Source organism: Heliangelus exortis, chromosome 2 (assembly GCF_036169615.1).
Source record: "Heliangelus exortis chromosome 2, bHelExo1.hap1, whole genome shotgun sequence".
Lineage (NCBI taxonomy): Eukaryota > Metazoa > Chordata > Aves > Apodiformes > Trochilidae > Heliangelus > Heliangelus exortis.
Window position 1 is genome coordinate 50,618,715 of NC_092423.1, and position 23,478 is coordinate 50,642,192.

At 38.4% G+C, this 23,478-nt stretch overlaps 2 protein-coding genes across 11 annotated transcripts in view; both read left to right on the forward strand.

Annotated features, from left to right (window-relative positions):
- Nucleotides 1–23,478, forward strand: part of LSM5 (LSM5 homolog, U6 small nuclear RNA and mRNA degradation associated) — a 591,871-nt gene that overhangs the window by 330,326 nt on the left and 238,067 nt on the right. The gene's annotated exons all lie outside the window — the stretch shown is intronic.
- The window catches only part of PDE1C (phosphodiesterase 1C), a 286,285-nt gene that overhangs the window by 252,189 nt on the left and 10,618 nt on the right, over nucleotides 1–23,478 (forward strand). For 6 of the 9 annotated variants that reach the window (XM_071736077.1, XM_071736078.1, XM_071736083.1 and 3 more), the window contains 2 exons: nucleotides 1,486–1,785; nucleotides 5,123–5,197. In XM_071736077.1, the coding sequence (XP_071592178.1) occupies nucleotides 1,486–1,785; nucleotides 5,123–5,197 (375 nt within the window). Of the gene's footprint in view, nucleotides 1–1,485; nucleotides 1,786–5,122; nucleotides 5,198–18,757; nucleotides 19,917–23,478 lie in introns of those variants that run through there. The other 3 variants (XM_071736084.1, XM_071736086.1, XM_071736085.1) reach the window with 1 other exon arrangement.

Sequence of the window (23,478 nt, forward strand, 5' to 3'; positions counted from 1 at the left end):
TTCTGCATTCCATTGATACAGTTTTCTCAAAACTGGTTCTGATTCACCCCTAAGAAGAATTTGACATAACACTTAGAAATTATTTTATAATTTTCGTTCACTGGCCAGGACCATGTACCTGTAAGGAGCAAAACTTCTTCTCTATAGATGTCAGTAATCTTCCCATAGGACCAAGGTAGACTTTTATTCAGTGTTTTGTAGCATCTGCTCCTATGCATATCAGCTCACACAATCTCTCAGAAAACAGGAGATGCATCTGTGATTCCTATCACAATTAAAGTGCAATTGGGTGCGTATGATAGGGTAATTAGTGGGACAGGATATTGGCAACCCAGAAACAGTGAATGCAGGCACAGAGGGATCACATCTGAATGCTTATACTTAGTGTGGATATAGAGATGCTCTGCATAAGATCACAGATTCCAGACTGAGCATGTGCTGAGCTACTCAGCTGCTTTTGCAAGATTAAGTGTCTATTGATTGTGGAAAAGGGAAAGAAAATTCTGGAGACTGCCCAGACTCTGTGCACACCCAGCCATGTTTATTAGCTCAAGGGCTGCACTAGGGGACTGTGGTTGTGTCCTGCATTCCAGTGGGATGCATGAAGCCACACAGAGCCTCTGCTGCTGTCTGTGAGCTCTGTGTGCTCTACCCAGCCTGGGCTAGAAATGGATCTGTCTCAACCACCTTGAGCCAAATTTGCAACCTATGTTGTAAGGAAGTGTTGCGTCAGGACCTAAGGTTTGAATAAGAGTGAGAGCTGTGTCTTGAATAGGGTAAATTAGCTTTTCTGTGATTTTATTTTTTTCCTGAATGACAATATTTTGAGATGCTGCTGTTATTCAACATTCACTTTTGAAGTTACACCTTTACATATTTGTAACTGAATATAAGAATTTTCAGGATGGAAGGGGAGGTACTAGTAGTAATGAATTAGACAGAAAGATTAACTGCAAGTGGAAGGGAAGAGATTAGGAAGTTGCCATTGGAAGTAACTGGACACAAGAAGGGAAAATATAGGTATCAAAGAACCAAGACTTTTTTATATGCTTAGACTTACATAGTACAGTATGAGATAAACTGAATATTGTTTGACAGATTGCCAAGTGTCAAAAATCAAACTAACCTTGATACCCCTGGAGGCTTCAATAGCAAATATGTCTTTTTAACTTGCCTTTTAAGGATTTTGAGGACCTGCATTTTCAAAGGTGAACTTTATATGCTAAAAAAAGGACACACACACACACACACAGTGTACATTGTATATTTAGACCAACATGGGTTTTATTTCAGAATACTTTCTTAAATGTTCTCCTGTGCTCTTTTTTCTTTGACCAGTCAATTCCTACATTTATCTAAATAAAAGCTGTTTGCATGTAAAAAGCTGAAGTAGATTTATATGTGTGAGTTGTATGATTCTATTCAAATTGACTGATAATCATGGTTTCTTTCTTCATTTTGCTTCTCTCTTTGCTGAGGATGCAGAAGAAAAAGCTAAGAAAGAAGCAGAAGAAAATGCTCATCAAGGAACAGATGAAAAGAAAGCTGATGAAAAGGATGAGAAGAAGCCAGCTGAAGATGCAACAGCAGCAAAGACAGATAACAGCAAAGAAACAAATCCTGGAGAAAACAAAAGTGCAGATTCCAGTACGAGTCATATGAATGGGACCCAGCAAACTGGGTTGAACAAACATGAAGCCTCTCAAGGGAAAAATGCACCTAGGACAGATAAGGGAACAGACTCTCACTACTCAGTGGGAGAAGAGAAGCAGCATGTCCAGAATGGTGAGTTCTCTCCTTCCATTGAAATGTAAATGCATCCCTAAACCACTACCTCAGTTCAGTGATGGAGGAACCTGATGTCTGGAAAAAGGATGTCTTGGGCCCAGAGCCTCTTCCTGGGCATTGGTAGAGACACCTGCATATGAGAAGTGGAAACAGTAAATTAACCCCCAAGAAGTGCTCTTCCATAAAAGACGGGGCACATCATATTTACTGAGGCATTTTTGAAGGAAAGGAAAAAAATTACTTTTCTAATGGAGATGAAGCAGCTTGATACACAGACTGAAAAGCTGAAACAAATATTCTTTCTTCAGTGAACACCTTTATTGCCTGGGTAGCTGGCAGAGATGAAGACAAAGGTTAATATTTTTCTTGAAGCCAATGAAAGGTTTTTTGAGTCTCAGATATCAATATGTTCAGAACAGAGGAATTTTCCTGGTTTTAAGAGTTACATTATTTATGCTTCATTTGCTCATTTTTTTATTATTAGGACAGTCATAAGCTTTTTTTTTTTTCCTGAGATATTTTTTTTGTCAGAAGCTTTATTACAGTATTTTAACTTGTTATTGAACTGAGTTAAAACAAGAATCATATTTTGCACCCAAAAAAGGTGGAAAAAGTTTAAAAATTGCATTAAACATTAGAAAAAAATATTAGACTCATGAGAACAGGTCAGTCATCTTTTGGCCTTTTCACTGTCCTTCCCTACCCAGCGCCTGCTCCCTGAAGCCCTTATCAGAAAATGGCAGTAAAGCCACATATGGCTCATCACAAACTTGGTTACTATCAGCCAGTCCAAAAGCAGCAAAGAACTCAGAAGAATCCTCTTAGAAAAAGCCTGAGTGAGCTTAGAGCCTGTAAAAATCCCTGGACCAGGGAGTGCATTTTGATAGCAGCAGAGGCAGAAATTCTGTTTTAAGCATTTCTGACATGATTCTCATGTATTTCACTTGGCTGCTGGACTTTCCCAGCGATCCCTGTTTCGTTAGGGTTTGTTTTTTTTTTTAGATCAGAAGGACTATGGGGATCTGAGCTGTCATGCTCAGTTACATGTGGGATTTGTCTTCAGTGTCATGGGGGTCAATAGGAACGGGCCCCCAAGGAGACAAAAAGGTTGAGAACATATGAAATCCCAGATAGTCTGCATCAGGCTTTTCTGAAATTCTTTGTTTTACGTGCTTCTAACAATGTGGGGTTAAGTGTGCTCTAGTGACTTTGACAGTACCTTTTTCTGCAACATCTGTCTGCTACAGGTGTCAAAGTTCTTTGAAAGGAATTATAATGATTTCTGAAAATTGATGTCTTCCTCAGGAAAAGAAATTCTGCTCCTTAATTTATGGGAAAAGGCCTTTATGGGGTACAGTCACTCTAGTCTTTGGACACTTTTGAAAACAGTCATATCTCTGAGTTTACCACAGATTCCATTATGCCTGTATGTTAATATCTCATTATAAAGTATTAGCCCTATTATTTCTCTGCCTTTGTAATTCCTTTCAGAAATATCATTATGGTCATTGCTCTACTCAGCTGCTGGCAGTATGGTAGGGAAGATATTATGATACTCAAAAGTCCCCTATTTGTATTAGGTTATATTCAATGAAAATCCAGAAATTGTGTTGTCAGAGGAGTTTAGAATCTCTCTCAGTCAGTCATTGCCTGAGTGCTTTCTCAGAGAGATCAAACAGTAAAATAATGTATGTGTGGGTGTTCATCCTCCTTTCCTCCATGCACTTTGGGTCAAGCAACCTATTTATGCAATGGTGAAATAAAGCATTATTAGCTCATTATTACCATCAACCATATGATGGTGAAGGAAAGGTGAGGCATTTGTGCTTTCTTAGATGGATTTTCGTTTCATTTTCTGAAGACAGAGGCCACCTGTCAAGCAGACACCTCAGCCTTGCTCAGAGCTGCTCATACCTCTCTGTTCAAGAAGCCCAAATTAGTGGCAGTGTGGTCAGCTGAGGAGGCTGCTGCTTGTCATTTATCATCTTGCATTTATTTGTTTTTCTCACCCACACAATATGCTTAGGAAGAAAATCATGAAAAGTTTTGATTCTGAATGAGAACTGAACAGGACATGGGTTTTTTTTCCATCTTGTTAAATATTTTAAGATTCAAAAAACATTCATCTTTTACCGTCTGATGAAGCTTAATTGGAGAGAGAAATTAATCCTCTCTCATCTAAGAATAAAAAATATTCTAGTGCTTAAAGAACTATGTGAAAGAGGGAGACCTTGTTTCTCTATATTTTATCTTTTTTGAGCTGTTTCAAAATGAAGTATCCACTGACCATAACTGTTTTGAAGTCAGAACAGATTCTCTTTAACACATGGTACCTATAATCTTGATCCAGAGGCTGTGTAGTCATTCTAGCAACAAAAATAGTAGTACAAACAGAACAACATTAATGCAGCTTTTTGTGTTGACATGTAGGTCACAACTTAACTGCTGATTCTCCAAGGGGGAAAACAAGGGCCAAGGGCAAGCTGCCTGCTGCCCTTGGGGCAGGCTGCTGTTGCATCTCTGGACATCTCAAGGAAAGAACATCTCACTGTTTTTCTTTTCCTTGGTCACTGTAGCCAAAAGAGCCTTGTTCTGCCAGAGCTCTTTTTTCATCTGCTCTTGCATTTTGCACTCTCGTCCATTGAAGCAATGGCCTGGGAAGGTCTGATATGTGCTGCTATATAGAGGACAGAAAATAAGAATGACTCTGGTTAACCTTCCTGGCTCCATAAAATACACCCCTGCTCAGGCTGCCATTCTGCATCAACCTTCCCTCTATCAAAGGCCTTGCTCTCCTGGTTTTCTGTAGAGACTCTCAAGTCAATGATTAATGCTAGCATGGTTGTTTGCTCCCTGATACCATAAATGACCAACCCACACAAATCTGTGGATAAAAGAAACTGGTAAGAAAGATAAGACAAAGTCATACAGGACTGGTTGTGAAATCCAAGCTGTTTCTTTAATGCAGAGACTTACGATGAAGTCTCGCAAGGTCTTAATCCTTTGAAAGCATAAATCTTTCAGAGTCCTGATTTTGAAATGAAGATTATGCTCAGGTTTCTAATGGTCTACCTACAACCAGAAGGAGTTTTCACGTGCACTTAAAAAAGTGTTAACAATTAGAATAAAATTTAAAAGTAGATTCTGTATGGTGCTTTCTTCTATAAAATTCAGTTATATATTCTCTAAAATCCAGTTCCTTGTGAATTGAGACCTTTTCTCCTAAGTAGTATCTTCTTTGGCATTGCAATTTGAAATTTGATTCTGTTACAGGCATTAATAAATGGCAGTCTGCATTAAAATGCTTATAGTGTCTCTTACTGCTTCTTTCTAGGTGAAGTAAAGGAAGACAATAAGCTGGACAAGAAAGATCAGTCTAGTGTGGGGGATGAATCAAAGAAAACAGATGGTAAGGACAACATTTTATTACATTTTGTCACATATTTTTATACACAATCTATTGTTTCCTGAATATCCTCAGTGTATTCTAAAACAAAAAAAATGTTTGATAACCAGGAACAGACTTAAAAGAAACAGTCATTAGACTCCACAAAAGCCAATGGGGCGTTCTGGGGAAAAATCATCCCTTTCACATAATGCCTAGCACCATTTGGTTGTTCTGTTGGTAAGCCTTATCCATCAATATCTATCTATGCAGTGCCTGCAAGAAAAATTCTGGATTATTAGAGTTGCTTAATAGGAAATGCAGATTTATGAGGGCCTGCCTTTCTGACTTTTTTTGGAAGCCTCTATGTTAGGAGAGGCTGAATGGGAGATACAAAGAACAGAGCTAAGAAAAAAAACCTGCACAAGGCATCCCTGTCTTTCAAATGCATATTATATCATGTCAATACAAACACAAGGATTTCTTGTCTGCTTTTCTTTTGTCTGAGGGAAAATTTGCCAAGTGCTGTCAAACCAAAAGTGTAGGAAGCAAGCAGGAGTGAGAACATCAGCATAGAGGTCCTGTTAAGGATGCTATAGAAAATGGATGCTGCTGAAACACTGATGAACAGAAGCAATCCCATGCTATAGAGCAGTTTACTGGGCATTGGGAATAATTGCAAATGAATCTGAATCTAGTGTAGAGGTCCTCATATGTTTTAGTAGCATCAGCAAAGTGGAAAAAAAACCCAGTAACATCTATAGCAGGTTTGCACTTCCTCAGCTGTGTGTACCACAGGACTCTGAGATAGCATCCCAACCCATGTTGCTACAAAAGAAATTGCTGAAGTATTAGGCAGCAAAAAACCCACAACCAACTGTTTGAGCTAGCATTTTCTTTGTGTCTCAGTGAAACCCACTGAAACACAGCTATTCCTAAATGGAAATAATACAGTACTTTGTTTTGATGGTCAAGAAAGACACCCTCATTGTAAATATTGAAGTTTAAAATGATACCCTTTTTTTGCTTACTACTCCATCATAAAAAATTGCTTAAAATTCCCATTGCTCTAGCAAGGGGATAAATACTAAGAAAATGAGCTACTTCAGCTAAAAATGCAGAAAAAAATAATATAGAAGCATGTATTAACTTCGGACACATAAATATGTATTTTTTTGTAAGAGGGCCTATAGCAACAATTATTTAGGAAAATGCAGCTATTTTCTTGAGAGGTCATATTATTTACACACTTAAGTGTCTCAGGAAAACAGTGTCAAACAAGTAGCATCCACAACTGTTTCTGCAGTCATGCAGAAATTAAGCATGAAAACTCAAATCACATGCTACTCTTCAGACATTCATGACCATGTTCAGTGATGCATGTTGCTATCAAGACTTCAACCCCAGAAGAATTAATGGGGTCAGAATGGCTCCTCTTCCCATTAAGGTGGGTGATGGCTGAGGAGCAGCTGTGCTGGAGGGTTGCAGCCCTGGTTGGACCTGGTGGATGCCTTCTTTAGGAGGATTCAGGAGCATCAACCCAGGCAAGAGAGTAGACCTTGGAATCCCTAACTTTGAGGGCTGGGTTATGTTTGGAAGTCCTGCACTCTCAAGGTCTCAAAAAGATTAGGGGCACCTATTTAGTTGGGCTGGAGGACCAAGAAGTGAATGTTTCATGCTGACTTAAAGAGTGGGGGATGTGAATTTAGTTTCCTATAAGTTGCTAGGCCTTTTATGGCATTAGTAATTTAATATCTGTTTGTTCTTCTATAAGAAAAAACTCTGCTCATCCCTTTAGGAAAAAGACCAATATCAGGGAACCAGTTGATTAGAGGAAGTAAGCAGCTGTCACCATTCAAGGATAATTTGTAGGCTGAATGTTTTTCATTTAGATACTGTAAAGATGGATTATAGCTAACAATCTCATTGACAGAAATCAGGAGAAAATTTTTGATTGATGTGCCTGGGGAAAGAAGGCATGAGGGTGGAGCTTGTCTTTTGGCAAATAGCATGCAATCTGTTCTGTCCATTACTTGCTCAAGAGCAAATCTCCTTACCAGCCATGTGAGGACGTGGAGAAAGGAACATTATTGATGGACAATATATAGCTGTTTACAGACTTCTGAAATGTTTACCCAAACATATGCTTTCTCACTTGCCAGTACATGGTCTTTCACATGCTGGAAAAAAAAAAAAAAAAAGATTACGTAGGGGAGTTAGACAGATGGAGATTATCACCATAATGCACTCACCACATGTAGTTTACTGGTTGTTGAAATGCAGCCTGAACCTTTTGCAGGGTCATGGGTACTTGAGTTTTACAGACTCTATTCAGTATATAGCTGGGGTGTAGCTGGGACAGGTGCCCATTTGTGTAGATTGACATTGAGGGCTTTAGCTTTCTCACCATCACCCATTAGCATCATTAGCCCTGCACCCAAGTGGGGTCAGTTTGCTGCCCTGCCCTGCACAGTCCTGCTGCACCCAGAGAAGAAAGCTGCAGAGTATGTTGTATAAAACAAGAGACCAACCCCCACATAGCTACAACCTCCTTTCAGGTATTTGTAGAGAGAGATAAGGTCTCCCTTCAGCCTCCTTTTCTCCAGACTGAACAACTCAGTTCTCTCACCCACTCCTCCTAAGACTTGTGCTCTGGACTCTTCACCAGCTTTCTTGCCCTTCTGTGGACATGCTCCAGTACCTCACTGTCTTTCTTGTAGCAGAGGGCCCAAAACTGAACACAGTACTCAAGGTGTGCCAAGTAGAAGGGGACAATCACTTCTCTGGCCTTGCTGGCCACACTATTTCTGACATAAGCTCAGAGGCTGTTGGCCTTCTTGGCCACCTGGGGATGTTGCTGGCTCATATTTAACACCCCCCGGTCCTTTTCATCTGGGCAGCTTTCCAGCCACCCTACCCCAAACCTGCAGTGTTGCATGAGTTGTTGTGACCCAGGTGCAGCCTCACCAGTTTCACTTCCTTAGTCTGGCTGGACACAACATTTCTGATACAAGCCAAGATGCTCTTGACTTCCTTGGCCACCTGGGCACATTGCTGGCTCCTATTCAGCCATATATTGACCAGTACCCCAGGTCATTATCCTCAAGGCAGCTTTCTAGCCACTAATCCCCCAAGTGTTTGTTTTCCAGAATTATTGTAATATCTTGTTAGAAGAATACACACATACCAAAATGTTTCTGACACATTTGTTCAGCTATACGGGAAACCAAATGGCCAGGGGCACATAGAATAACTGTCCCATGGGGACATGAAGACACTGAAGCTGCATGTGTACACCACAGTCACAGGTGTCAAATGTAGCTTCTCTGTCAGAGTTACCTTGAAGCTACCTGAAAATGGGTAAGTGGGGATGACTCCAGAAACAGGGGTTGGGCTTGCTGAGGCAGCCTGGTGTAGCCAGAACTTCATACAACTCAGTCTAATGTGCGTGTTTACAGCCAACAACTGTAAAGCTAACTTACTAATGGCAAAGTCAGCTGCAGTCATACCTTAGATTTCAGTCTTAACTTCTTCAAAATCCTGTGCAAGTCTCTTGAATGTAGGCTAGTCTTTCTCAGTCGATCTAATCTTGATATTATTGTTTTTTCTGTGGAAGATACTTTTTGCTACTCAGTACTGCCCTTTTTTTTTTTAGTTCTAAGAAAAGAGATACGGGGCTGTCGTTTCCCACACAAAGACACAGCCCAATCAGAGTCATCATCAGTATGACTAGTTGATCAATTGTTTCCTGTGGGATAGAACATTATTAAGCCATTTTGGAAAACCTGATTTTCCCTTGTGAAATCGTTGCTTTTCAACACTTCGAATGGAAAATTTTATGCAGTCACATGGAAATAATTTTTATTTACACTCACAAGCTTTCTTGGTTTTGCTCACAAAACTGACAAGAAATGAGAAAATTATTCTTCCACACTTCAGACTAGATATAAGGAAGAAAATTTTTACAGAGAGAGTGGTGAAACCCTGGAGTAGATTGCCCAGGGAGGTAGTAGATGCTGCCCTGGAAACATCCAAGGTCAGGTTGAACAGAGGAATGAGCAGCCTAATCAAGTTGAAAATGTCAGGTCATAGCAGAGGGAGTAGATTAGTTTTAAAGTCCCTTGCAGCCCAAACTATTTTATGATTCCCACTTTCATAGTTAATCACTACCATCTCCTGATTTATTTGGGTTTGTTTTTTTCTTTTTCCTAGCGGGAAAAGATTCTGGAATGTTATTACAAAGATTTTAGTACAACTCTTTGTTCCAGGGTCCAGAATATAGTTTAATCAAATACTCGTTTGCAGATAGCAATTATAGAAAACTAAACGTTCTTTTTTGTGTGTGTTTGTCCTTGGAACTTATTATTCTAGTGGTAACATGCAAGTTTGCAGGCTATAGCACAGAAATATACAGTATATTGAACAGCTAGTACAGAAAAAAACCTTATGTTCCCTGGGTAGTTGTGATAAGCAATGCTCCCACCTCGTGGTGAAGAAATAACCCTGCATTTTGACAGGTCATAGTTCCAGTAATATGTTGTGCAACAGAAGGGAAGGGAAGGGAAGTGAAGGGAAGGGAACAGGACAGAATAGAAAAAAATAGAAAATATACTATGGATTGTAAATATAATATAGTTACTATACTATAATTTATACGTTATGATATAATACTAAATATGTAACCTTTTAAATATACAGACTCTGTGGGGCGTTTATAACAGGCTTACTAGAAATTGAGGGTTTTAGTGCTATTTTTATTTTGTTAAGCTACACTGCTGCTTAACAGTAGTTGAAAGCCTTTCCTATAGGTTCTATAGAAGGCCTGTGGTGACACATTAAGCTACCATTTGGTCTTATTTTTTCTTGGCAATGATTCCTTGATAAGGAAGTGGAAAATTCCCTGATGATAAAGGTGAAGTACAGGGGCTTCCTTTCTTTCTGTCCTATTTGTCCCTAAAAGTCAAGTGTCAGAGTAGCTGGCACAGAATGTTATTACATGAGGATGCTGTTGGTGCAGGAACATGGTGCTATGAAGGAGCCATGGTGATGGCTCCACAATTATCCCACACAGAGTTGAATTAACAAGATTATTCCCAGCTTCATTTAAGGAGAATGCAAAGCATTTAAGAATTTTCTGTCTTAGCTGCCTTCTACAGATACAGTTTTCATGTATGTGAATGTAGACAAGACCAGTACATAGCAATGAACATTAAGTAGATGACTTCTGACAAAACCCTGCTCATGTGGTCTGAAAAATGCCAGCGTTGTCTTAAAAGAAGTTACTCAAGTATACATTTTCACTTGTTTACATCTTAAGAGAGGTAAAAAGCTAAATTTCAGATCATATAAATAGTGGTGCCATTCCTGTTTCTATTCCAAAAAGATCAGCTGATTTCTCCATTATTATTGGAAACAAAAAGCCCATCTTAGTTTTTAACACACTGGATTCTTCCTTGCTTATTGATAGTACTCTTGATATCTGCCAGAATTCAGTAGCAGTGGCAAAACAAAATTGCAGTAGTCTAAGACTACTTCTGAACACAGTTTATTTCATTTTCATACTTCTTTTTATGGCATGATATTTGAATTGCATTATAGTTATTGCCCCAAGTTAGAAATCAGAAAACTGTGTACTGATACCTTCTGGAAAACCTTGCTTGAAAGCATGAAGGCATTTTGCTATCCAAAAAAGATATATTTCACCATACATTATTTCTGCTGAACAATTGCTCCATAGTAGTGCAATATAGGATAACTAGAGGGCGAAAAAGCTTCTGTGCATTTTAAAATCCTTTCTCTGCTCTTTTGAATAAAATAACTGTCTAATTTTGCAAGTGACATCTGAGACAAGCTGGAATTTGCATAGAGCAATGCACTCTGAAGAAGTTTTAATGTGGTCTTAGTGCCAAGCAGAGAATGAACATGATGTGATGTGATCTTTGAAGCTAAATGCAAAATACATTGTTAGCATCCTGACCTCAGGAACATTGCATTACCATGGTATGCATGCTCCACGAGAGTATGGGGAATATATGTAGAAAGGCATCTTCTTGCATCGTTATGCCTGTGAATTTGCAACTTTTGTGATAGTGTGTATGTAAGTCTTATGGAAAGCACCTCATTTTCTTTGAAACTTTAATGCATCTCTTTTTTAGTCTGTTTTCCATCATTCACACCATGCCAGGTATTCCTTAGATACTTGATGCTTAAAATACCTTAGATACTTGATGCTTTCTAGATACTTTTTTGCTTCTAGTTTACATGCAGTCATAGATGTATGTGACAAGTTTAAAAACTGGGACTAGCATTTGGCTTGATTTAAGATTTAAGTGAATATCTGGAATACTCATTCCAGATGCATGGTAAAAAAAAATCACTGTAGGTACTTAAGTAGTTTTTCTGAGCAGTTAGCTTTATGGGGAACATATTTTCTGATTACCTTTGGTCCTTGAAATATAGTTCTGCTCAGAGATAGCACTACTAGTGACTAGTTCTTTGGGAGTAACTTCCATGGTCCCAGAGGCATAGAGGAATGTGTAATTTATGCAGTATGTTGTGTAAATTCCTTCTTGATTTTGCATCATCAGACATTTTATTGCACCAGTCAGGAAGAAGAGCTGTGACCTTGCTTCCGTTAGAGTCCTTCTTAACCCATTTATTAAAGTTTCTCTGTGCAGTGATGTATAGAAGTTCTTTGCAAGAGGAGAGTCCTACCTACTTCTTAGCTCCATTAATTTATGTTCAATCCAGTGACAATTAGGCCTCTTTTTCCTCATGGAACACTTAGCCCTGAAAGAGGAATAAGATCATGTCCAAAAGGAATGACTGAAGAAATGGCTGCTCAAAAGAGGTCAGTGAACTTTATCTTTCATCTTATCCCTTCCCCAGGGAACAGCTAGCTTCCAATTTGAGCACTGTATGAATGCCAAAGGTATCTTACTAGATAGGGACTGTGGCAAAGTAGTTTAAGTAGAAGCATTGAGAGGGGAGAAGGCCAACTTTCAGGTGTATAAGAATCCATATTTAAAGACTGCACTTGATGAACTGGCAGCTGGGTGCTTGGGCGCTTCCTTCATGCTGGAACTGCTGCCAGGTCACTCTCAGGGAGCAGAAAAAAAGGGAAACCAATCTTTGCTGTTAACTCTGCAGTTCTGTACAATTTGGTCTACAGAAGATGGAGAAAGAGAAGGGAGTCATTTTACAGGTTAGTTTCCTGAAACTCACACCTTAATAGTAATCTTTATTACTTATTACCATTAATAAGTTCATCACTAGGCAATTCATTGTTTTCTTTGCTTCTAAACTGCTGCATTGCTATTGTTAATGTCAAAACCTGGGACTTGGAAGCAATAATAAATGTAGAAGAAGAAAACCGTCAAGTGATATTAGTTGAAAAGTTCTGTTTTGCATAAGGCTATAGCAATTAAATTCTAATTCAAAACAAGTGATTGTCAAAAACTGAAGAGGTGCTGAAAAAAATACAAATTAAAAGTTTTGCTTTGAAGTGATGCTTTACATTTTTAGACAGCTTTAAGTAAATGGTAAAAATAAAAATCTGGTTTGAGTTCAAACCAGAAAAGTTCAGCTTGATCTTTCATTTCCTCTCCACTCCCCTCCCACCAAAAAAACCCACTCCCCAGCAGTCTTTTTTGCCATGACAAAAAGCAATTACTTTTGTCTAACCCAGAGCTAAGCATTATCCTAATTTTTCAGTTTAGTCAATCAAAGAAGCAATTATTTGCTCAGTGCTAATTACAGAATTCTGATTCATATATTTGGTTGAAAACTTTGCTGTCTTTGATTATCTTTCTTCCTAGGGCAGCTCATCCATTTTGTGCCTTGAAAAGCACCAACATTTTCATTTCCATTCTCAATAGAACAGCTCTTCATGAAAACCAGGATCTAATTTTTATCCCAGACATGTTCAGAGCTTTAAATTATGTTTGATTATGACATCTAGAATAATCTTTCACACTTACTCCTGAAGGTAGCTTTGCAAACTCAGTGCCTAATTTCTTTCATACATTCTGTACTCAGGAAACTCAGACATAATTTGGTGTAACAAAACTTTTGCCAGGATATTAATTGTGGTTTTCTCTGCTGCTATGTATTTCCATAATGTTCTGGTAAGCAAAAAACATACAATAATCTTTTTCTTCCATCACTGATGTGATCTCAGATCAAGTGTAATACAAGCTGTCAAACGGACATAGAACTCAACATCAGAGTGAATACGAAATGGTTTAATGTCATGAATGATTTAGGGTAACTATGTGCCAAAGTTCAAAAATCATACTACTTTCTATGCTAATGTCATCTCTCCTCCTAATGTTTATGTTAAGCACTTGGGTGGTCTGCTAAATTAAAATGGTGGTATTTAACTTCAATTAAAAAACAAGTATTCAAAACTTTTTCCCAACAGTATTTGTTTTCCCTAGCTTTAACGAGGATGCAAGCACCTTCAAGTAACATTCTGTTTTACTTGGAAAAAATAATCACTCTAAAATTTCTTGTCCATTAAAAAAACAGAAAATAGAGATGAATTAACTTATAATGTATACTTCTTTCTTTCACTGATCTTCTGCACTTCATTTCTTATGCCTCATTCATCTCTGGTGCAAAAGAATAGCGTAAATATGCAGAATTTATTTCATTGTGGTCTTTATTTTCATTTAAAACGTTTCCTAATGGCTTTAACAGGAAGTGGGATCACCCAGTTGAGAAATGAGAAGTGAGTTTTTTGACATCTTCATTCTTCAGAGCCCTAGGAGTAGCTTTAGCAGTGCTTTTCAGATGCAGACAAGTTACAACTGATCATACTTAAACACTCAGGCTAGACGAGAAATAACCATGCTTTGGGAAATAAAATTACAAAAACAAGGGGTCACTCCTGCAAAATGTTAATAGGTCCACAAAAGGAATGAAAAGTGGCAGGTTTAACAGTCTGCCCCACCAGCTGCAAATAATGCCATCATTTGCAGTAGGAAGGATAACTACCTTCTGAATTATGGGTTATTTGAGGCACATTTACTCAGGCTGTTATTTCCCCTCATTGTGCACTGCATCACTAGTAATCATTTCATGATATCAGTTCCATAGAATAATTTGTCATTTCTGTTGTCATTTCACTCAGTGCTGAGATGGAGCAGAATGCTGGGGGTGAGCAGAGTTTGGAATAGTCTTATCCCAAAAAACCATAGACTTCTACTAAGTGAGGGTAGAGGCTACTTTCAAACACCATGTCAAATTTCCTTTCCTAGGAACACTTGAACAACCAAGCAGGGTCAGACCAAAACTCCCTTTAGCTCACCATCATCTATCTGAAAACACTTAATAGCAGAGATCTTCATGAACAAATGAAAGCTAAGGAACAGGTCAAATCTTTAACTTGAATAGTCTCTGGTGGATTTTTCTTCCATTTTGTCAGTCTTTTGAGCCCTGGTATTCTTTTGGGTGCTAGGCACGGGGGCAACACAAATTCAAAATTTCTTTAGGTGCTATGCGAAAAATCACATTTTTTTATTGGTTTCAAATTTACTGCTTGATAATTTCATTTGATTGCCCCCTTCCTGGACTCTAAGAAACACTGAGTAATTATTCTCTGTTCACATTCTTTGCACCACTCAAAATCCCATTTACCTTTTCTGAGATTTTCCCTGCAACTCTCCATTTTCAGGCTAAAGAATCCCAGTGTGTGTATGAACTTCATGCATTCAACTTTCCTTCAAGTGCAACCCTTTTTGATATCTGCTGTTTATGCAGTATGTAACACTAACAGTTGGTGTTACACACATGGTTATTGGGATGCCACAAGATAATCTGGTTTTAGAAGGAATGAGAAAACCTGTAAGATACATTTTTATCCCTAGATCTTCAAGAATAAACTATACAAAGTTCATTTTAACATAATCAAATGCTGATCTTTTTTGGTTGGTATCTTTATGATTTTACATCATAAAAGTATGAAAAGGCATCACCATAGGGAGCTCAATAAGGGAGGTACTGAATGGATATGTTTAAGTGAGGTTCCCTTCTTTTTCTTTTTCTGCATATTAAAACTCTATCTCAAAAAATATCTTAGAGTAGTAGTACCTTAAGGGTAACATTATTTGGTGGTGTGGTGGAGTTCGTTCTCTCATCCTCACTGAAGTCCTCATGCAGCAAGCGAAGAAGATGAGATTTACTCATGCTAAACTCTACTTTTTCACAAGTGAAATGCAAGGTTATCACAGTCTTCTCAGAAAGAAAATCCAGGTTTGTTTTTTTTTTTCCTGGATAATAGTGGTGTCATCTTGCACTTCCTTCATAATTAAATGCCTGTTTGAGCAGAGGAAACAGGGACCATGCAATAACCTCACACTTTCATCACCAGGGACTGCCAAGCAAGCCAAGCTCTTTGTGAAAAAAAGCCTTCCAACAAAATCATTAGTCCACATCGCTGTCCTGAAGTCTGCACTATTTACTTTTTAGGAGAAAAAATAGCAGAATTTTCTTTTAAATGCAGTTTGAAAACAAACATCTTGTCCTGACAACCCAGGCCAGCACTAGAGGCTGTGGGGAGATGTTCTGAGCCTTCTCTGAGCAGCGCTGCCCTTTCAGTGGCTGGGGAAGAAGGGATGGAGGGAAAGGAGAGGGAAAGGACAAGTGTTTGGCTGGAGCAAGAGAGAGACAATGCCTGGGGAGGTCAGGTCTCTGCTTCCAGCTGGTACAACCAGCACCACTCCTCGGATTTACACTCGGTGAAGAGTGTGAGTCATTACAGAACAGGTGTAGTTTTTGAGTCAGTCTAAACTTTCACCTCAGTCTAAATGCCTCTGGGGCTCTGTTCCTGTTCTCCCACTGGGTAGCAGATTGTGAAAGTTTGCATTAGACAGGCATAATAAATGCCAACTGCTAAAGCAGGTAGTTTTTATAAGGCTTTGGACTCCAAAGCATTTGTTTAATCACAAAAAGAGAGGCAAATGTGTGAGATTAATCACTGGCTGTGCAAACTGACAGCCAGCTTCCTTGCTGTATGGGTACAGTCACATGCTGAGTAATTCTGTGTGAAGGAAAAGATGAACCGCCAAGTACTTTCCCTTCAGGGTGTCAGACTGGATAGTAACATAATAAGTATATACATTTATTGACCAGCAAGCATAAGTTAAAAATGCCTTAGTATAAGCTACAAGCTGATAGCAAAGGACTTCAAAATCTCCTTTCAGTGGGTGCTGGCACTGTATAGATGTAGAAGTCACTGATACTTGCATTATTGATCAAGGCGAGGGTCAATACTCAGCCTTGACAAACAATGTGAACTCATAAGTGACACTGAAGGACTGAAATATGCCTTCAGATGTGACTATTTCAGATAATGAAATTCATTACATGCCAAGTGAACTACTGGTACCAAGCACTGTATATTCATTCTTTTTCCTCCTTCAGTTATCTTTGTAAATAGACTCTAATGTTTGTGCCAGATCTATTGTGCTGAGATGAGAAAGGCTGAATCACAACCAAGGTTAAGGTAGCTGTAGCAAAGCTATATTGTGTCAAAAGGGAAATTCGTCTCCAATTTAAAACAAATGCTGTACTGGAATGTTCTTGCTGAAGCTTATGATAGAGCTAACAGAAGTACACAGCAATATGACTCAGTTCTCCACAGGAAATTTCTAGAGCCTGAGGAAAAAAAAAAACCAAACAACAAAACACATTGTATTTTCCCTTCTTTCATTAAAAGAAATGGAAGGGGTTAAAAGTCTGGTATGGATGGCATAGGAAGTGGAGGGTATGTTGGTTGGTACTTGGAGCTCTGTTTCAGATTCCTGGTGAGATTCAGGAAATCATTTAAGAGATTCAGAAATAATAACTGCTCAAAGATGCTATTTAGTCAACATGTCCTAAATTACTTTCTTTCTGGGTCAATATTTTCTCTTCAAATTGTAGCTGATGGTACATCTCACAGAGTTATTATGAACCTGTTAATGACAGTAAGTCAGGCTGAACTTTTTAGATGGGAGACATTAAGGAAGTTTAGTCCTATTGTTACAGTGGTTACTATTGTCTATTGTAGATATGCTATCTGTAGTGCTGGGAATGGGACAAATCAGTCTAAATAAATCCAGTGGGATATTGAAAGCCTAATTCTTTATAACAGCCTATAACTTTATAACAGTGTCTTAGATTTGCATCAGTGAGCAAGGCATTGTATTAACTTACAGGGGACTACCCTGAAAGTCCCCCTCCTAAATGCATGATAGAACACGATGCCAAGCTCTCTAACAGATCTGTGCAGCCACTACTATGCATTCATCAGAGATAATGCATAGCAAAACCTCAGATCTTTGTTTTGCCAGTCCTTTTTTCCTTTGTCCAAATACTACTTTTTTTTTAAAAAAAAAAAAAAAAAAAAAAAAGAGAAAAAAACCCCAACCAGTCCTTTTTTCCTTTGTCCAAATACTACTTTTTTTTTAAAAAAAAAAAAAAAAAAAAAAAAAAAGAGAAAAAAACCCCAACCAAACCAAACCAAAAAGTAATATGTGATTGAAGTCAAAATAAACTGATTTTCTGAAAGAATATGAAGAGATTCTGGTGTAAGAACTTGTTCCTAGGCATGCCAGCCTTACAGATAAATTTGTCTCTCCTTGAGCTGCATCTCCTTTGTTGAGAGACCCTTTCATATGTACTGTAGAACTCTACCAACACAAGCATTGTCAGAATAACAGTAGCTCAGCAGGTGCCACGCATTTTCAGATAACTACTTGGGATGACCAATATAAAGTAAAATATGCATGCTCCAGTTTAAAGCTTTTCTAGAGGACTTACTGAGAAGGGCAGAAGGACAGTTGGCTAGAGTGCCCTCTTTCATTAGAAACTGCCCTCTTTCACTAGGAATGAAGAATGAAGAAAAAGATTTGTTGTCTACATTTTTTCTTCAAGGAGTTCTGTTTGTTCTGAAGATTCATTTTTGGTTTAACTACATAGAAAACAGTTATGTTTGTACATTCAGGATAATTCTAGTCAAATATAGCCTAATATTCAGGCCAAGGGATTATAAATATTTGTCAGAGGAATCAGGCATTTTTTTTAGATATCAAACACTTACCCATACATAAGACTGTGCTTCTCATTCCAAGCTCTTTGTGAGAAAGTGGCTTTTCAAAGGCAGTGCTTTTTTGTGTGCAGAGCATTTTCTTTTCTTCATCTCAAACCACAATGTACAGCATTGTGGCTTTCATGAACAAAAAAGGTATTTAAAGAGCAAAGGTGATCAGAGATTTCTACAGCAAAGAAACCTAATGAGACCTCTTGATCTAAGCATGTGGAAAACTGTTATGCGATTCCATTGGTGCCAAAGGTTGAATTACCACTGGATTAGTCAGAGAGGAATGGATTCCACTTTGTGTAGGACAAAATGATTTTTCCAGTGGAGCCAAGAGGAGATACTGCTTTGGTGCATCTCACCTTGAGGCCCTCCTTGAGGCTTGGAGTAAATGACGCTGTCTAAACTTATTCCCTTTTTCTTTTCCAGACTACCAGCTCCATGGACAAAGGGGAGAAAGGCCACATTTGACACTTTTCTTTTTCTTTTCTCTTTTTTTCCAGATGCAGAAGAGTAAAAATATTAAAAAAAGAGACTGCCAATTTCTTTCACCATTTTAGCTGAGCTTCTTCATTCCTGTTCTCCTCCTTCTTCCACAAAGACCAGTTTCTGGGGAAGGCATTAAACAGCTCTCAAAATACTCCTCCTCCCACTGGCTACTTCACAGCTAATAACTCTGGGTTCTAGGGTGGGGGCCTTGTTTTTTTGGGTCAGTTTTATTTTTGTTTGCTTGTTTGTTTGTGTATGTGTGCATTTTTTGTTGTTCGGGGAAGTTTTGTTAAAAAAAAAAAAAAAAAAAAAAAGCAACAAAAACAAGTGGTGATTTCCTGATGCAAATGCTTCCATTTTTCTGAACAGGTCAAGCAAATAGATGAAAGTAATCTTCAAAAGCCAGTATTGCCCTTTGCTATGCCTCGGTTCATGAAACCAACTTTAGGATGATGCGAAAGAATATTTAGAAAAAGAACAGCCAAACTTGATAATACTTCACTTTTACTGTTTTTTTTTCCCCCAAGAGCATTTTTCAATTGCTGGTAGACAGAATCTGACATCAGTTTTACCTTCACTGCAAAGATTTTTATTAATAAGAATGTTGAATTTGTAAGTCATTTGACCATTTGTTAGATTTGTTGTCTTTTCCAGATGATGCGATGGTAGCAAAATGTTTTTGCTTCTTGAAAGCAGGAGGACTTACTCAACCCTGCATTTTGTTCTGGTTTTGCAGTTAGTATTAGGAAAGGACTCATTGATGAAAGTGATATTCCCTTGAGACAGATTTTGTTAGACTCTGAGAGCACGTACTAATGTACTGCTTGATGTGCCTGCCTTAACTTGACATTTCCAGTAATTAGCTGTTTCCTGTATTTGTTTGTGGGCTACGAGTAACCACTCTGTGTCTGACCTGAAGATATAAGAGAAGGGCAGCAGGGAACAACACGGATCAATTTTTACTTTCATCTCAGTGTGGGCTTTCATTCATTACTGACTGAATGGACAGGGTAAAGAAAAAGAAAAGTGTGGCTGAAGGAGTACAGACAGATGAAACCCAAATGAAAAAGTGTGTCCTAAATACACTGCTGGAGTCAGTATATAAAAGTGTCTCACAGAATGGGGTTAGACACATGGAAAGTAGCCATCATTTTGGCCCATTTGAAAAAGAAATGTTAGAAAAAAACCTAACTTGCTCAGACCTTTGATTCAGGAAGGTTTCTCTGTATGAGTAATGTCAAACATGTATGTAAGTGCTTTTCTGGCTTGAGATCTTGTTAGGAATCCAGTTAGTTGTAAGTAAGTTTGCTTGTTTATGTGAAAACCAAGACACAAACATACATAAACAACTGTTTTTTTTCTTAATTCCTTTTTTTTTTTAGGATGAGGTCTTGCTATGTTAGTCTTATGTGTATTTTCCAAGGAATCCAGACTGCTGTCATGGCTCTTTGCTATGGAGAAAACATGCAAAACAGTGGTTTAGGATGGTAAATCTTTGGTGTTTCTTTTTCGTGTTCAAAAGCAAAGGACTTTACCACCAGCCTATATTAGAGCTTGGATCTGTGTTCCTGATTAAACTGTGCATATACAGGGGCAAGCTTCCTGCCACACTATCAAAAACCACAGCACTGAGCTCAGCCTAAATCCACATTAAACATGAATACCTTCTCACTCAGGAGTGTTTGTAACTTGGAGTTTGATTATTGAAACTAGAGATATTTTGAGTTCCTGTTTTGGACACCAGAGTTTGAGTTTGTTCAAAGCCAGAGATTTAGATTAGGTTCATGCTGTGAAAAGGAGGCACTTCAATCACATTTTTTTTTTCAGAAGGAAGAAGTACAAAAATAACTCCCGCAGTTCTTAGAACTCACAGTTGGCTTCGGTGAACCAGCTCATTTAAAGAAAGTAAATAGAAGGGCACATAGTGTTCCTTTCTTCAGCTGCTGGTTCAATGGTAGCTCTGGGATAGATTTGCTGAGGGTGTGCAGGGTGCTGGGAGGACGGTGGTGCCACAGCCAGCACCAAGCACACTCCCTGTCGTGTGACAGGCTGTGTCACCATGTAGCACTTTCCCCCCTTCCCTTTCCTCTCCTCCATCCGCATTCAGCCTTGCTAAGAGCCTCAGACTATGACCTCCAGCCCTGGCCAGGCTCTTTGCAGGCACATTGATGAAATATCAATAATGCAGAACTAAATTCCGCAGCGGTGACTCAGTCCCTGCTGAGTCAGACTTCTCCCTGAAGTCATGGGGAACACGCTCTCCCTGAGTGTTTGGTCAGAAGGTACAGGATGATTTAGTCAATATTTTAAAAGTTATCTTTACCTAATATACAGTGACTAAAGATGCCTTAGATTATGCGCAGTAGAATAATAATAAAAAACCCTACATATTTTTCTTCATCTGCTCTGATACATATTTTCTTTCTTTCTGAGAGTGACTGCTTTCAGACACCAATGCCAAACTGCTTAATTCTCTGCTGGTCAGTTCTTGTTTGTCATGCATTAGCACAGAGGTGTGAAATCAGACTCAAAAATGTTTTTCCTCAATTGTTAGGGTTATGCACCACTGGCAGGAGCTAATGGGGAAGTGGTGGATTTCTTATATCTTGAGAACTGCAGATCAGAGCTGCCATTCTAGAAGAGATGCTATAGTCAGAGTTACTGATCTCAGCACATAGGTTTGCAGCAAAATATTTTGCAACATACAGGCAGTCACAGCTAATGCTAATGTTCTCCAGCTCTTTTAAAATAATTTGGGTAAGCTACAGTGGATTATTAGCATTTTTTAGAATTTTTTTTGTTATATATATAAAAGGAAATCTATTAGCTTGGAAATATACAATGAAAGTGAAATCTAGAAATTGAAATCTCATGAGACTGGGCCAGATGAAAGCATCTTTTGTGGTATCTCCTCCCAGGATCACACCTACATTCCCCTAATCTGTTCCCCCCACACCTCCCTGGAACACTTTGCAGAATTCTGCTAGTGCATTGTGAGCCAAGGAATGATATGTTTAGACACCTCCCAATTAAACTAGAGATCAGCCACTGTGCAATTGTGTAAAAAAATAAATTTTTTAAAAAAAAATTACAGAACTGCTTTCTCTTATTTTATTCTACAAAAGGAAACAAAACTGGAAAATGATTAGGCATTTATCAGTTAATGGTCTGTGTTAATAAAGAATGAGAAAGAATTTCTGGTTTTACATCCTTAATTAACTTTCTCCAGATGTATAGAAATTGTTTTCAGATCCCTTCCTTTTCCAGCCTCACTAAGACTATACAAACAATGAATATGCCAAAAATTCTGCACATACAGGGCTCATTGCATTGACCTCATGATGAAACTCTACGGACTTATTTGGGAGCAGCCATCAGTAGGTACAAAGGGTTCTTCTGGTGCCAGAAGAAGGCAGAGGGCAGCACTGGCTGGGAAGCTCTTCTGCTTCTGTGCAGGGATTTCTGATTGTTGCTCTCAGGAATCTCTGCCTTGCTGGAAGAGCACCAGATGTCTTCTCTTTCCCAGAAACTTTAGTTGAGGGAGAATGTTATTGTAACTTGGAGAGAATCCAGGAACTTTGCCCCTGTAGAATAAGGAGAGATACCATTGCAAGTATCCCAATCAGGTTTTTTTCCTTTAGTCAGGAGTGGTGTTCAGGGAATTAGCAGACCTTTAACTCACAGTGATGTAGGGCTTGAACTCCTGGGCCCACTATAATTATATTAAAAGAAAAAACAAAAGAACCTCACAAGCAATATGGTTTTATGCTCTTCCTTATGGCCCAAAGGGTAACAGTTCCCTGCATTGCACTCATTTAGTTATTTAAACCATGTGTTTCTGTGACAACATGCAAGAAGCATTCACATATGTGAAAGAAGGGGTTTGTTTATTTTTTAAATGTATTTTTTTAAATGCAAAAATCTGTTATGTGTCCTCTCAAAATGTTTAAGTCAACCAGCTTTCCTTACAAGCTACACTGTCTTTTTTCAAAGTTATATGGTCAGATTTCAGTGTTTAACTATAAAATTATGATGGATGCCACTGATGTTTTCCATGTTTGAGAAAAAAGGTGCCAGAAGCCAACTTTTTTTTGCTGATAATAAAATGGGTAGTAGATTAAAAAAACAAATTTTTCAATTTAAGACTTAAAGCACATTTCAGAGCAGCCTTATGTAAAAGTGAAGCCTTTTGAATAGCTCCAGCTGGTGTAAACACACTGTGTATTAGTACAGTAGTGTTTAGCACCAGAATGAATCTAAAAGTTGGGAGACAGTTCCTGATCGGTCAATGAAGGGGACAAATTCCTTTTTCTCAGTGTTTCTTTTTCAAGCATAAATTTTGTGGTTGTAGAGAAGCTTCCCAAAAATATAGTTGATTATGCCAGAAAATATGGTATATGGTGGTGTTTTTGCAAACCACCCTTTGAATAAAGAAATGTTTGCATATGTGCTTGCACAGACTTATTGGAATCAAAGTAAGCAAAAATATTTCAAACTAGATAGCTGGTAGTGCTGTGCTCCTTTGTAATCAGATGGTCTGTGAGTTCCTCTAGCTAAATGCAAATACTTTCACCATTAGTCCTTGGTAATATGGGACCTCCAATAGGTCCCATATGTGGCTTTTAATTATATAGCCTAATAATCTGTTCAAATTAGAAATGACAACTTTTTTTTGCTTCAAATAGAATAAACCAGTCTATCGACAGGATCTCATGAGATGGTTTTAAATATTTCT